This window comes from Onychostruthus taczanowskii, unplaced genomic scaffold, assembly GCF_017590055.1.
Source record: "Onychostruthus taczanowskii isolate IOZ18803 unplaced genomic scaffold, ASM1759005v1 scaffold113, whole genome shotgun sequence".
Taxonomy (NCBI): domain Eukaryota; kingdom Metazoa; phylum Chordata; class Aves; order Passeriformes; family Passeridae; genus Onychostruthus; species Onychostruthus taczanowskii.
In genome coordinates, this window is record NW_024497963.1 from 1461009 (window position 1) to 1476926 (window position 15918).

The 15918-nt window shown below is 38.2% G+C and overlaps 1 protein-coding gene across 6 annotated transcripts in view; it reads left to right on the forward strand.

The window, feature by feature from the left end:
- DPY19L3 (dpy-19 like C-mannosyltransferase 3) overlaps nt 1-15918 on the forward strand; it is a 34896-nt gene that overhangs the window by 14305 nt on the left and 4673 nt on the right. For 4 of the 6 annotated variants that reach the window (XM_041426421.1, XM_041426401.1, XM_041426429.1 and 1 more), the window contains 8 exons: nt 447-578; nt 1569-1670; nt 2122-2195; nt 2426-2584; nt 4057-4179; nt 4531-4642; nt 5166-5222; nt 9456-9538. In XM_041426421.1, the coding sequence (XP_041282355.1) occupies nt 447-578; nt 1569-1670; nt 2122-2195; nt 2426-2584; nt 4057-4179; nt 4531-4642; nt 5166-5222; nt 9456-9538 (842 nt within the window). The remainder of the gene's footprint in view (nt 1-446; nt 579-1568; nt 1671-2121; nt 2196-2425; nt 2585-4056; nt 4180-4530; nt 4643-5165; nt 5223-9455; nt 9539-15918) is intronic. The other 2 variants (XM_041426411.1, XM_041426438.1) reach the window with 2 other exon arrangements.

A 15918-nucleotide genomic window follows, 5' to 3' on the forward strand; every position in this document is an offset into this window, starting at 1 on the left:
TAGTGCTTACAGTGAGCTGAGCACTGATAATAGTTTAGCATAACCCAAAAGGGATTATACTGAACTATTACTGAAAAGTTTGAGAAGGTAGGTGATGTTTGTTTGCTGAACTGCACTGAGCCATAACTCTCTAATCATAAAGACATCACAGAGGCTACAGAAACACCTCATGGACTGAAGAAGATATAGACATCTTCCAAATATTAAGTAATTATTATTTTCCTCACATTGCAGTTATAATCAGCTATAATCAGCAGTTAATCTGCTTGATTATAGGATCAGGCTTCCTTAAGTATAAAATGGGCATAAAATATTAACCTAAGTAGTTCAGGACGTAAATATAAAAAGGATACAGTAATGGCTTTAAATGTAATGATTTACTGCAAGATTTACTGCACCTATGACTGTAAAGTTTTGTAGGCATAAAAATCTCCTTATTGTTACAGGTTACATGGCTCTATATCATTCAGATTTCTGGGTTACTGCTGGTCTGTGTCCTACAGTTCTTCAATTCTATGATTCTTGGGTCATTACTTATAAGTTTTAATGTTTCTGTCTTAATAGCAAGAACAATCCAGGTAGGTACCAAAATATTTCTCTAGTACTAAATAAAGAGTATTTTTATATATGTGCCTGTGTGTGTGTGTGAATAAGTAATTTAGATGCATTATAATTTTCATTTAGCAATACTAATTAGAGGAATTACTATAGCATACAGCAACCCAAACATTGCCTGATCAAATAATGAATTCCATTACACTAACTGCAGCTTAACCAAGCACATCAGACATCATAATTCCATGATTGCTATTAACATTAATGACTGTGCAAGCTGCAGTTTGGATCCTAAAAAAAAATTGCATAAATGGACTTTACACCTGTTTCAACAGGACTTGGCTTGAATTTGTGGATCTGCCTCCAACAAAATAATCTGAAACAACTAGGACAGCTAGGCTCATGTCGAGTTCAGCTTCCTGAAATCCATTGTCTCTTTCAAAGATTAGGGTTTTTTTACTGTAGTTATGGTTCTTTTTTTTTTTCTGATTCTGGCATTGGTGATAGCCTCTGACCACAGTAAAGGAGTTTACAGGGCCATTCCTATTGTCTGCACCTATTCCCAGTTACCTGTGAGCACCTTATCTGGAGCTTGTAACTGGAAAATTGCTCAAAATCCTATCAACTGAGAGAGCCACAAGATCCCTTTGCCATGTTTAGTGGAAGGTGTAATGAGCAGGTATTTCAAAAGGCACACAAGACTGTGGAAATCAGGGACTAACTTCTGTAAGTGCACTAGGGCTGCTGCCAAAGAAAGGCTGTTTGGCTGCTTCCAAAACTACCAGATCACGAGATCAAAGCTTTTATGACATTGTCCCTTCAGTTTTGTGCAAGAAGTATATCTTTATTCTGGGTACTTGGTTCTGTGCCTATTTTTGCTTAAATGACCCTAATGCAGAGTTGGTGCTGCTCAGGACTAGCAGATGAGCAGTTTCAAATAGCCTGTGATGCTTTTGTTCCAAATACATTAAAATAAAAAAAGGACTGAAATACTAATATTTTCTTCTTTGTAGAAAAACCTAAAAAAGGGTGGCTTGCTTGATAGGCTTGGGAAACTTATCCTCCATGTTCTACTAGTTTTGTGCTTGACTCTCCTAATAAATAAATTCATTAAGGTAGGCAAATAATTTTTAATATCAAAAATTACGTATTGTATTATGTTAAAAGCTATTTGTTTTTCATCTACAGGAATATCATTAAACAAAAACTGCAGTGAGATTTTTCTGCATCTCAGAAACTGCATTTTAGAAATTAAAGACAGTTTTGCTAATCTTTGATATGTGGATTTGAAAACTTCATAAATTGCCACCAAATAATTTCTGTTAACTTGAAGCTCACCTGTAATTTTGTCAGTTGTAGATCTATACTGTTGAGCATTTGCAAAGTGTATCACTGAATTTTCTTTTCAATGAATGCAGTTAAAACTGAATGCTTCTTTCATTGCAAAGCACCCATCTTAGTAAGCCTGTGTTGCTTTACAGTTTCATTTAAGTGAAAAAAAGCTGTTTACTGTGCATCTTTTTTGATATTTAACATGTAATTTCCTGTCTCTTCCCCCCTTTGTAGAAAATTCTTAATCTTGAGTCAGATGAGCATATATTCAAATTCCTGAAAGCAAAATTTGGATTTGGAGCAACAAGGTACGATTTAGCTGCAGTTTTGCTTTTTTGTTTGACTTCTTTAATTGAAGCCTTCAGGTTGTTCCTATTTCAAATGTGTGCAATAAATCAGTTTTCCCTCATGTTACTTGCCCTAAGAATAATCTGCACAACTGTGACTTAATAATTTCTTGAGAAGAAAGGAAACTTCGATCCTTTTTGACATCAAGTCATGAAATACATGATGGACAAAGATGTTTATTTTTTTTTAGAGATTTTGATGCTAACCTGTATCTTTGTGAAGAAGCCTTTGGTTTGCTACCTTTAAATACTTTCTCAAGACTCTCCAGTACATTACTTTTTTACATCTATGGATTTGTTCTCTTCCTTCTGACAGTAGCAGCTGTAATTGTTGCCTTTCGGAACCTCAGGTAAATCCAGTTTTAAGAAAATTCACATTTTTATCAATTTTATTTTCTTCAGCTGGCTGAGGAGCTGACAGGTGAACACAGCAGCAAATACAGGATTGCTTTGCACAGCTACTGAGGAGTGGGGTGTATGAGAGAGAAATCAGGCAGAATAAGTAACTTCCTGTTGAATCTAAAAATGGAACCAAAGGAACATCCTTCCCTAGATTCAGTTAAGCTCTTTGCTGCTGAAGTTTTGCAGTATGTATAATGTTGGTTGGGTTTTTTGGGATGTGGGAAAGCAGGGGAAGGATGTTTTTATCTAAAACATTGTTAGTTTCTTTAGTTCATCCCATTTTCCCTGTGCAAAGCACCCCAAATCACAGATTTCCCAGGTGTTACCCTCAAACTGCCCAGAAATGAGCTGGAATAGTCTGTGCTGAACTTTGTGATCTGTGTGAAGGGACAGGAGCTGTAACTGTGCATCACTGCTGGCAGTTCCCAGAGCTAATCAGTGGGATTCTGAGGTATCTACAGAACACAATCAGACAGAAATGTTATTTTAAAAAAATGGTTCATTATAGAGCTCTCAGTTTTACTTGTACCTGGGCAAAAGGTGGAAGGGATCATATAAAACTTGATTAAGCAAAAACTCAAGGAGTGTCACCTGACCAGTGTCACTATCAGAGATTTTAGGGAAGACTGGATAAAAAGGAGAGCAAGAGAAAGGGAGAGTATCCAAGACAATTACATTACATTACAATAGTAATTGTCAAATGCCAGTAATCTGTAAATAATTTTGGTAGTATTCAGCCAGCCTCTTTAAAAACTTACTGCATCAGTCGATTTTAAAAAGAAAGATTCTGGTGCTCTTATTTTCTGCAACCCTAGATGTAATCCCAAACATGTCCCTATTTTTTTAATGCATTTATCTCACTTATCCCCTGCCCTGAAAAATCATGAAAACCCCACAAATTGAAGCAGCTTTTTTTTTTTTTTTTTTTTTTTTTCCAAGGGACCTCCACATATATTCACAAGGCTAGACATCTCAAGCAATAACCACTCCCTTCAGGGCTCATTTTCCCTAACTCTGCTTTCAATCTGTGGCTTTGGTAACATCCAGACAGACCAGCACAACCCCACAAATCACAGTTAAATTCTTCACTCTCATCAAAAGCCCTCTGAACATGGGAATAGCTGCTTCCAACAAGAAACCAAGCTTGCCTTGCTGTAAAGAATTTTATCTCATTCTAATCCAGTTGATTTAAACCCATTGCATTCCCAGAAATCTGCACATGAAAAGAAATACCTGATGCTGCATCAAGTTGGTGGCATCAGGCTAAATTAGATCATAAAGACAATAGAAGGTTGTGGGCTCATAGCAATCAATGGTTGTTGTTTCTGGTCCCAGAAAGATTCTGTGCTTTTTAAAATGCAGATAATTATTTGAAATATGTTACAGAACTTCGTATAACACTTTTTTTTTCTTCAATTAGTGGTTCAAATCAAGTCCATTTTAAGGACAAAATGGAAGAATATACAGTGACACTGAAGCCTGATGCTGCCTACAGCTTAGCTCACACAGTTCTTTTTGGATGTCTGGCATTAAGCACAATGAGGTATATTTTCTTGATTCTAAGGGCTTGTTCAGATGATTGAGTATATATTTATAGAAGTGTAAAATATGTTGACCACAAACTGATAGGATCATGAGCATTCATTCTTTCCCTGGTGTGTTTCTACTTGTAGACTGAGGCATTTCCCAAAGTTCTGCCAGAAAGAATGGAAGTCTGGGAACAGAGATGTTCTCAAGAGTGCATAGCAAAGTGCAGTGTCAGTCCTGTACCTCAGTTATTTCAGAGGCATGAAAGTCCAAGGAAGCCATGTTCAGAATTTCTCTAGACATTAACTGCTGTCACAAGCAGCTTTGCAGAGCTCCAAATGATCATGAAAAGCTTGTGTTCTTCCAGGATGAAGTACCTCTGGACATCCCACATGTGTGTTTTTGCATCCTTTGGCCTGTGCAGTACAGAGGTTTGGAAACTCATCCTGAAGTGTCTCCATCTCTACACATCCCAGAGGGTGAGCACTGTATCACAGCCTTTCATCCGCTGGGCTTTGGGCTGCATCTGAACCAAGTCAAGGCTCAGGGCTGAATATTGCTTGTAGTTCTCTCAAACCAGGTATCTCTGCTGGATGCTTGTATAAATTTAGTAAGTAAAATGGATTTTCTGGTGATTTCTATATTAAACAATTCCACTGGAATACACTAGATGGCAATATAGATGTGGCTATGAAAAATAACCTCATTTTTACTAAAAAAGTCTCCATATTAAGAAATCATCAGCAGTCTGAAAAGACCTTTGCAATTATATTGAGTGACAGTGTTTTCCACCTTGTAGAATATAGATTTAAAGATATAAATCCATCTTTTGTGATGGGTCTGTAGTTAGGGTTTTACTTGAAAATAAAATCAGAATATGGGCTTAAAATTCAATCTCTTTAATTCCACTATGTGTTAAATATTTCAGATATCAATACATTAAAAATTAAGTCTATTAAATGTATCATCAAAATAACCAATTATTTTTTCAATTTCTCATAGACACAGGTGATTAAGTATTCTATACCAATAATTACATTACTGTACATTTCATTTAAGGTAAGAAATTTTTATCAATGTTTTGGCATATTTTAGTTGCATGAAATTTTTCCTTTCTCCTAGAATGGTTGTCTTATTAGTAACTACATACAAGAATTGTAACTGAATTTTAAAAATAAGGATAGCTGTGCCTGTGGAATTGTCTGTGAAGGATCAGTTGGGCTTATTTGATCCAAAGTAGTTGTACATAGATACAAATGTTTATCTGATTGTACGTGTAAGTAACAGGTGCTATTTAAATGCATAATTTTATGGAAATGGGAGTTGTCTCTTTTGGTTTTAACTAAGTTGTGGATAAAATGGAGATTTTCACATTGTGTCATGATTTCTTGTAGGAGCAGAAATAATCATAATCTCTTCTGCTGTGCCTCATCTCGTATGTTTTAAAGTTCGGAATTATTAAATGGTTTCTCTTCTGTCTGTTCCAGAAACAGAACATTATTATTTCAAACAAATGTAAATGCATGAAACATACCTAAATCAATAACATGTACAAGATTATCAGTCTGTCATAGCAGTGAGATTTAGAACACTGATTTAATGGTCAAACCATTCTTTTAATCTGTAGTCACAAAGACAAAAAATTCACAGTCTGCTTTGATGGGGAAGTTGTTTCTGCAATAACTAGTCTGAGATGAAATTAATTCCCTTCAGCAAAACACGAGATTCATTTCATTGTTCCAGTTCAAAAGGCAGTAGTGAAGCAGTTAAGAAAGCTGCTAATAGACTTCACTCCAGTATTGTGTTCCCCCCTCCAAAACTGAAACAAAAAGTAAAAAAATACTGTTTTCCCCTTAAATTGTCTTATTGTTCTGTTAGAAGACTCTTTTTTGTCCACTGATGTGACAGTTAGGAAGTCATTAGCCATTTTCATCATCTCCGAATATGACAGAAACAATGCCATTTCTTCTGAGATGGGGGATACCAGGAGCATGACATTCTGATAGTCTAATGTGACAGATCACTAGGAATAATTTTCCTCCCACTCTTCATGAGCAGATGTGAAGTTCCTAAATTCTGTCACATTCAATTCTGAAGTCAACAGAAACACTGATTTCATGGGCTGTAGAGCAGTCATTAGTTGTGCTCAGTCTGCCTGAAAAGCATCATTTTTGTGTTTCTTCTAAATATAGGAAATAATTTTTATTGACATTAAAAATACTGTTTTTCAAATTTCTCAGTAGGAATGAGAAATTTGTCACCTCTCAGTTGTTTTTTGTCCTGAGTCAGTTCTTGCAGTTGAGCAAGTTCTTGCAGTTGATCCATACCAGAAGAGTGGATCACTCTGTGGTCTTTTCTACAAAGCTGAAAGAGTTGATGAGAAGCCTGAGGGAATCACAGAATATTCTGAGCTGGAAGGGACCCGAAAGGCTCCTGTCCCAGGTGCCCTGGCAGTGGTCAGACAGGAATTCTAACAGAGATCCAGAAAGGACCCATCGCATCTGTAAGAATGTGGTTTTATATTCTCTCTCTAAAACCTTATAAAGACACAGTGGAAGGACATTTTTTGGAACAGAGACTTACTTATCTTTCTCTTTTCCAGACAAGAATTTCTCTGTTCAGTCACTGACTGCTCAGATTGCAGGGGCAGTTTCTCTGTACACCACAGAGTTAAAGGGCCATGAGGGCTGGTTCTCTTGAATTTGTAGGAGGGCAGTTAGGTGTTTCATTATCTGTTACATTAGTCAGAAGAACTATTCTTCAGTGCAGTTCCTCAAAATAGGATTTTTATGGGATTATTAACCTAATCCTGAATAAGACAATGAAAGCCTCTTTTGAGGCATGTGGTTACTACAGCCCCAAATACATCTCTTGAACAATAATTTATTGAGGTGCAGATGCAGCTACAATGCTGGCTTTCTTTCAGATTTCAGGTACAGGATGTTTGAGACCTGTAAGACATCTGTATTCCTGTTTGCATGTGATTTTCATTATTACAGTGCAAACATCTTTCAGATAAAGTGAAAATGCTGAAGTATTTCCATGCCTGCTTTAGCTGTGCTGCAGATAACACATGCAAAAAGCAGTACCAAGTAGTATTTATGTTTTGCTTCTTACACTTCTCAGGTAGACTTCACCTTTTTCTGTGTTCATTGTATTTTAATTTCACAATAATGCTCATCAATTTGTGTTTGCATGTCAGTAATCTCTGAATAAATTATAGGTACTTAAGGTGAGATCCTGAGCTTGAGCATTTTAATTCCAAGGATTGCCAAATAATCTTGATTTCTCTCTAAGAGTAAAAACTCTGTATTCCTGTTACTTCTGCAGCTGCATTTTTATCTTCGTCATGCCCAAGTCCTTTTCCTCCAAACATGGACATTTATTAGTATTGGAACATATACTCATGATCTGAGCAGTCTTTGGCTGCATGAACAGCTTCAGTTCAGGGCTAACTTAAGCCACTTGACAACCAATTTCTTTTCCTGAAGACTTTGACCCCAGAGACAAGCACTGTTACAAGCTGGAAACCTCTTTCACATTTTCCTCTCTCTTCTGAGCAGTTTGTTACATCCCGTATGTGCTCCATCTGTTCTTTTTATCCTCTCCTGGTGTCACCAGACTTTTTCTCAATCTGACATATACTTGATTTATAAAACAAAGTTCTTTCAGTGTTATTGGTCCATATTTTCATATGCTTTACTTTTTATTTGTCATTCTCTTGTATTTGGAACTCCTGAAGTACCTTAGTTTTCTCTTGGTTCTACTAATGAGGTGTAGTGCTACCTAGGAATTTTTCAATTCACTAATAGCAAGCCCCATTACCAAAATTTTCCTCCAGTAGAAACTGCCTGTACTCACTCAAAACTTGCAGTACTGGGACTTAAAAAACCTTTACAGAGTGAATGCCATGGAATAGCCCCAGCAGTGAGCAGGGAGCTGTAGCACTGGTGGAACAGCCACTGGTTCCTCAGGAGGTGACAGGACAGGATGCCCCCTTATATGACTGAAAAGCAAAGCAGAGCCCATTCCTTCTGTCACCACCCTGAAGGACTCCAAGCTCTCAGAATGTGTAGCTATTCCAGGCAGTTTAGTAATGAAGAGAGGAAATTTTGATTGATGATGAGACTCCACAATCTCCTTTCACAACAGCTGAATTTACTAATCTCTGGGAGAGCTTCTGAAGAGCAGAAATACATCTGTTGTACTGTTGTACTTCCCAAAGCTTCCCCACGGTTGTGATGCTGCCATGGCTCCACCTGGGAGGTGCCAGGAGTACTTGAACCAAGTGTTTTAAGTAAGCAGGTACACTAGTGAGAATCTTAATTGGCCCAGTTATACCTCCTGCCCCCAAGCCTGTCACGTAATTACAGTTTTAGTGAAGGAACGCCTGCGTTTGCTAAGGGGCTCAGCAGCACCACATTCAGATTCCTTCTGAACTCTTGGATGAGCATTAAAATGGGATGATTAATGGCTTTTTAGATTATCAGGTGGGTTTTCTTAGACTTTCTCCTGTAGCATTTCCATTTTCACACCAACAGTCCTTATCTAAAGAAAGCAGGTTTGGAATAGGTTTCACCATTACATCCTCTGTAGTAATGACTGATGCGCAGCAATCTGTCATTAGCATTGTCATTATCTTCCTTAATTGCTCCCTTCTGCCCTGCAATATTCACTGGCTTAAACAATAAACCCTTAAATAAATCATTGTTCCCTTAGCTTTTTGGACAGGAGGGTTAAGCTTTTCAGAATCAGTTTCCATCCTTTTTTCTCTCCTCTGGATTTAATTTTTGTATTCTTTGTCTGTAGTAAATTTTTAAAAGCTTTCCCCTGATGGCCTATTGGTTGTTGTCATTCAGTCAGAGTTTTATTTTTGCCTTCAGTGGTTCTCTTTTAATTCAAATTTCTGAAATACCATTAATAGCATCTTTAGCATGTCTAATAATCTTTACTTCTGATACAGGTTTCCTGCCTTTTTAAATTTAGTTTTATATTTCCTTTCCAATGTTAATTCCTGGGATCTTTCCTTGTCTTGTCATCTTTGACAATGGGCAGTTCTGGTCCTGTTGGTTATCTGGCAGGAGTGCAGATCTCCAACTCTGAAACTGTGTGTTCATCCTGCAGTGACAGCCACCTCTCCTTCCCAGGAAGAGTAGATAGATACTCTTGAGTCTTGCAATTTACCCATGAGCTGGACAAGATTATTTGCCAGCTAAGAGGAAGTAATACATTCAAGCAAAACTTGTTTGGTTCATTCTGTCTTCAGGTTGTTCTATTTTGTTTCCATTATAGTTCTGGCCAGGAATAATGGATGAACTATCAGAGCTGAGAGAATTCTATGACCCAGACACTGTGGAGCTGATGAACTGGATTAAGTAAGAGGATTTTTTCTCTATTTCAGTTAAATGCTATTTGTGTAGATCTAATGTTCTTAGTTATAGTGTTCTCCTTATTTGTCCCAGCTCAGCAGTGAACTCTGGTGACCCGTGAGGATAGTTAGGGTGAGTGGGTTATCAGGAGGTTGGCTATGAGCAGCTGTGGACAGCAGCTCTGTATCACTGTTCAGTGTCACTGTTCAGTATCACTGCTGTGTTCCACGTGCATCAGGGAACCAGCTGATCCCTTTGCCCCCATAAGGACACAGTTTTCCCAGCCAAAAGAGGTAAATTTGGAGGTGCCACGCTTCTCTCATCATATTATAGCTGCTTTACGTTAATAGACCTCTGCAGTGAAATCATTTTATTCCTCAGCCCGCACGCCCCCAGCCGAATGTCCTTCTCAACTCTGTAAATGTTAAAAAGCTCGGATGTAGTACTGGAAAATTCTTACTCTGCAGTCTCTTTGTGGGACTTGAAAACAATCTAAGTTGTTTCTGCTTGTTAGAATTAATCCAAACATGTGTTCCAAAATGCAGGCAAAATATTTTGAATTGAACTTGAGCTTGTCACAGCTAAGCATAGGTGCAGTCTTTCAGGGGTGTGAGTTAATCATTCAGACCCCACCTCATCACTTCTGCTTTCTCACAGAGCATAGGAAGGTATTTTTTAGGTGGAAGCAGTTTGGAATACTTCATGTAAAAGATGCTGAGAAAAAAGGCCAGGTAGGATGTTCTCTGGAGGGCTGTGAACTGAAGGGATATGTTCTCTATTAACATAGAGCAGCCACTAAAAACTTACAGGTTAAGTTTCTGAACAGGGAGATTCCTGGAAGTTGTATTTATTTGCAACTCCGGCAATGATTTTAAAAAAATAGAATTGGTTTCATGTTATAGAGAAAAACATTCTGAAAGGAAATCTGAATATACAACATTAAATATTGAACTGTTTGATGTGTTTCCTTGGAGTATTTCCTTCATATGCAATGAACTTCAGCGAAACCAGTCACCCAGCCTGTTCTCCCCATAGCAACATATTTACACTCCATAATGTTGTATTTCTTTAATCCATAAACTAGAAGGAGTAATTTAGAAGTGAAATATATTACAAGCCTTCACTGACTTATTTTGAAAGCAGGCCATGATTTTTTCCATCATTTAGAATCTTTGCAGCCTTATTGACATGTTTTTGTGACTAATGTTTACCAGCCAGTTCCATTTAGCACTACTGTTTTATTAAAAGATGGTAAATGTCTGATAGTTCAGGTCTCCTGTGTGCAATATATAGAGTTATATATAGATTTATACATAAAATATGCATGTGGAGTTATTCCCAGCCATGAACTGGATTTGACTGGCTCCAATGAGAATAATTTTTCATGTGTTCTTAGTGCTGAGAATGCTAAACTGGTGCTTGTCATCTCTTCATTCCAAGTCATGACAGACAATTACAGAGGGGCATTTTTTTACTTAGAATTTATTGTATTTAGAAATATTATTCCTGTGAAGAAGAGTTAATTATCTATGCTTTAAATACCAGTCAACAAAATTTATGGTAAGTTTCTCAAAATGGGACAGATTTTGTTAAGTTTGATGTGTAAGAGAACACTTTTACTCTACTAATACTTGATAGTTGTGCTCTAGTTAATGACCTGTCAAGGCTGGTGTCAGGAACTAATCATTCATTATTAAAACTCAGTATGAAAAGCTCTAATTTGTCATGTATAGCAGTGAATTAGGAATAACTCATCTGTCTTGCAATCTCTCCACAACAAGAAAACCCTTCTGTCCGCTAAGCTCTAAATGCATATTAACTTGTCCAGATATGCAATCTGAATAATGGCCAACTATTAGTCTGTCCCCTGTGAAGTGTCTGCAGAAGCATTTCTTACTCTTGCCCTCACTAAAATTGCCATAGCATTTTCAGGAAGATTAACTGGTTTGTATCTGTACAATTGCAGAGCACAATTTCTTACGTAATGATTTTGCATATCCCAGTCTTCTGCTGTTTTTCCTACCCGTCATCTCCTTTTCTTAGCTTTTTTCCAACAAAAAAGTTAAGAATCCAGTGCTCCAGGGATAGTTCACAGTTCTGTTCCCAGCTGGGAGGTACATTAAAATTCTTAGTTTTGGTCTTTCTCCCTAAGACAGCAGGAACAACATGCTCATTTGTGAGATGGGGAGGAATATCAGTAGAATGAGCAAATCAATAGCGTGAACTTCCCTACTCTGTTTACTCCTGGTAAGTGCTAAAGAAGCAATGTCTTCTGCCTTTAAAGGGGAAATCTGTCTACAGTTGTGGAATATATCAGTAGCAGTTGCCAAAACTCAGAGAAAAAGTTCTTAAAAATCTTGGGCAACAGCCAAAACAATGAAAAAGCTAACTGAGACTGAGATTCAGCAGAGCATTGTTGGATGTCAGCTGTACCTGAACCAGGTGTAGGGACAAGCAGGCAAATATGTATATTAATGGAAACCCCACAAAATTCCAAAAAGCTCCTAAGGTTATGCAAATGAAACACCCATGTTTCAATGGTGGTTCTTTCTTTCAGTAATTTATGCTAATTTATATTAATGGCTATATTTTAATTTCAAGCCAGCTTTAAAGTTTAACTCTGTTACTTACATTCCTGATTTTCAAGGGTAATCACAATGAAATCAACACGTGTTCCAGACTTTAAAGGCAATATTATTTTTTTTTTTAAATTATTGTTCTTAAATTCTTGGGCTTTTGTTGGACATACATGTGAGGCATGAACTTGCAGTGCCTGAGAAGTAGGTTTATACCAGCTGTGTAGGTGCAGTCCTTTATGTGAGCATAATCTGCATGCATAAAATTGAAGCTGGGACTCACAAAAACACATCTTGTTGCTCTTTCTTTGTGACTGTCGTTTTCCATTTTTGCAATTTTCAGTCTTTCCAAACCAGAGGGAAAAAAAAGAACCATGTCAGTGTGACTGAATATGCTTTACTGCCTGTCTTTTGCAGCTAAATCTGTGATGTTTTAATATTGCATTCTGCAAATAAAAAGATTTTCTTTTAAAGAAAAAGAAAAATCTATCATGGCATATTCCTCAGAATCTCCTTTTCTCAAATCCTTTCACTTTGTTGATTCATACCATACTCAGGCACTAGTAATGAAGTAATCTGTGACTTGTTAGATTTTATGGCTTTGAAAGTCAACTACAGGGTTCAAGTCTGGAGGACTTCTAGTAGAAATAGCCATTTTATTTCTGATGATGTAATTGCACTGTTGGCCATTTCTTCCTTAGTGCTTCCTAAAACCAGCTCACAATAATTCTTTAGTATTTTAAGAGAAAGAATTACTACCACTTTTCTAGTCTGTGCAAGTACTTCCTGTAAAACCCTTCTATTTTTAATGAGTTATTCTTTCGTATTTATATAATTCTCTGAATTCTTAAGTGTAAGGTAAAGAAAAGGTTCTCACACTGTAATATAGTGCTTAGTTTACCCATTAGCTCAGCTGTAATTAACTTGTTGAAAGCTTAGAGCTTCAAAAATAAATGAGATTATTTGTTCAAAATGCCATCAGGTCTGCTTGGAATGGCATTTAAATTATATAATGTAAATCAGTTTGACCTGTAAGTCCTTGTCATTATTTAGTGACATTTCCTAGAGAATAAATTGTTTGCAGGTTGGGCAGTGTGGTATGGAGCCTGGCAGAGAGCTATAAAAACAAATTATCCTTTCATTTTATACATCATTTGCTCAGACAGTTGTAAAAATGGCTTGGTTTTAGTGCAATAGAGAAGTGTCATTCAGGGGTTTGCAGCACAGGAGGTGCCCTGGCTGCAGAGCCCTGCGGTGGTGCCCGGCTCAGGCAGGAGCATCCCTGGGATGCAGGAGCCATCCTGGCCCTGGGAATGCTCCTCAGGGCTCCTGTGTCCCCAGAACTCAGCAGTGGCACCCACAAGAGCTCAAGGGGAGGGAACTGGAGAAGGCAGACACTGCCTGGGGCTCTGTGTCACCTCCCAGGGTCACCTCCCAGCTCTCTGCCCGGGGCACTGAAATCCAGCACTTGTGCTCCTGGCACTGCCAGTGCAGCACAGGGAAAGAAGGCTTCCAGTAGCTCCTGCTGGTCTGGGAACATCTGAGCTGGCCAGTAAAACATGGACAGTGATGTGTCTATAGGAGTATCATTTCCTAGGACTTCAGACTTGTAAATCTCAGGAAACATCTGCCTTTACCTGGAACACCAGATGTTAAACTCCACCCCAGACCAAAGCACTTACGGCAGTTGTTTGAAAAGCAAGCAAGGGTCACTAGATGTTTTCAAGGGATAGGGAGAGCAGGAAGTGCTGGCAAAAACTCTTTCTGTCCAGTAAAGAATGCAACTCGGCTGTATTTCACCCGTTCAGCAGGAGTGAATGCTTTTGGAAAGGGGAGGAATGGAGCCATGAATCTTCTGCAGGGTCCATTTTCTGAGGGGAGATTCACTGAGGGCTGCAGCTCCAATCTCTGCTCCATGCGACCAGAGCAAGGTCAGGCTGGAGATCAGGGAAAGGTTCTGCTTCCCCAGAGGTGCTGGCACTGCCCAGGCTCTGGGAATGGGCACAGCCCCGAGGCTGCCAGAGCTCCAGGAGTGTTTGGACAGCTCTGCCAGGGATGCCCAGGGGGGATTGCTGGGGGGTCTGGGCAGGGACAGGGGCTGGACTGGATGAGCCCTGTGGGTCCCTTCCAACTCAGTATGTTCTGTGTTTCTATATTTTTGACAAGCATTTTTACCAGTAGGTTATTAATAAAGGGCACTATCACCTTTAGATTTCTTTTTAAAGAAAAGAGCCTGCAGGCTGGTTTGGCTTTTTTGTTTGTGGTTTTGCCTTTGGTACTTGTTGGGAGGGGCTGTGTGAGTGGCTTTAAGAAAGTTTGAGTCTGCTACAGAGCCCATTATAATGCAAATCTGCAATCAGAAGAGCAGGGTTGCCTTGGTAAGGCCAGTCAGGTTTTAAAATTTGAACTAATCTTGAACAACCACAGAAACCTGCTTGTCACATTAGAAGTTGCCTGGCCCAGGCACAAACACAGAAACATGTTGAAGATGCTTTAAGAATCATCATTTTTATTTGGGTGTCTAAGCTCTCCCCAGTCCCTCTGTGAGTCCAGCCCATGTCCTTTGCAGCTTAGTCCTACAGACTTGTGCTTTCCCACAGCTCCAGGGATGAGTCCTGGCTGACAGCCTGTCAGGGCTATCCCATTTGCATAGTACTAAATTCTATCAGGAATTAATTTCTTTTAATGGAACATGTACTTCAGGACACTTGTGGCTTTGAATATTTTAAGTAATAAGTAATTTCTTAAGAGATTAAATATTTTCAGACTTTAAAATTAAACTGGTTTTATAAAGTCCTGAAGGACTAGTCTATCAGGAAAGTTAAACTGGCCTATTAAAAATACTATCTCTGGCCTTCCTAGATGAGATTAATGTACCAGTGCAAGATTTTTTAGGAAGGGTTTGTAATTATTCATTCATTTGCTAAGCATAATCTCTTGAAAGGCGATAATAAAATTTAATACTTGTCTCAACATTTTTAAGCTGATCATGGAGCTAAAAGATGATGACTGAGTGTGTAGCTGCAGTTTCCCAAGGCTCCCTAAAGTGCACCCCAAACTGTCACAGTTACTGGAGTACTTTAGTGTGTGCATGGGGGTGTTAGGCACCTATTCCCATTCTAATTTCATTTTAGTTGATTTAATGTGTGCTGCTTTCTGTTGGTTTAGTCTTCACAGACCCTTCCATGGTTATGTGCCTACTAAGCACTAGAAGTCACTTCAGCATACTATGGCCAGTTCCAATTAGCCTGATTACAGGAGTGTCCATTGCCTGGCATTTTTACTTTCTTTTTGCGCTGGCCTTCTGTTGTGTCTTTGCAAATATTTTCGATTGTAAACTTGTTGGGAAGAAGGTGAGCAAAAAAAAAAATTTTTCATTATTGGTACTTGAGTGATCTTGAGATACCAGGACTGCTATTTGGAATGTCAAAGGTTACAGTAACAAAAAGTGACAGCATTATTCTGGCATCTTCTGCATCCCCCTGCCCCAGCTTTTTGCAGCTGGGATGTCTTTTTTCATAGTTTCTCTCTCACAGTTGTCAGAATAGGAAGAGTAATGTCTCATGGAACAAAGTTTTTGTTCCAAGTGAATGATGAATGCCTGGACAAGAACAAAAAGTTTTACCATTCAGATTAATAATTCATTTTATATAAAGTACCTTATATATATGTATATCAGACTCAAACCTAAGTCACAATAAGTTTCTTGAAATAGTAAAAGAATTGGAATATAGAAACCTGTAAATATTCATTGGCTTTATGAACCTGATAAATATATGAAATACAGAAATAGTTTGAAATTGTCAGGAT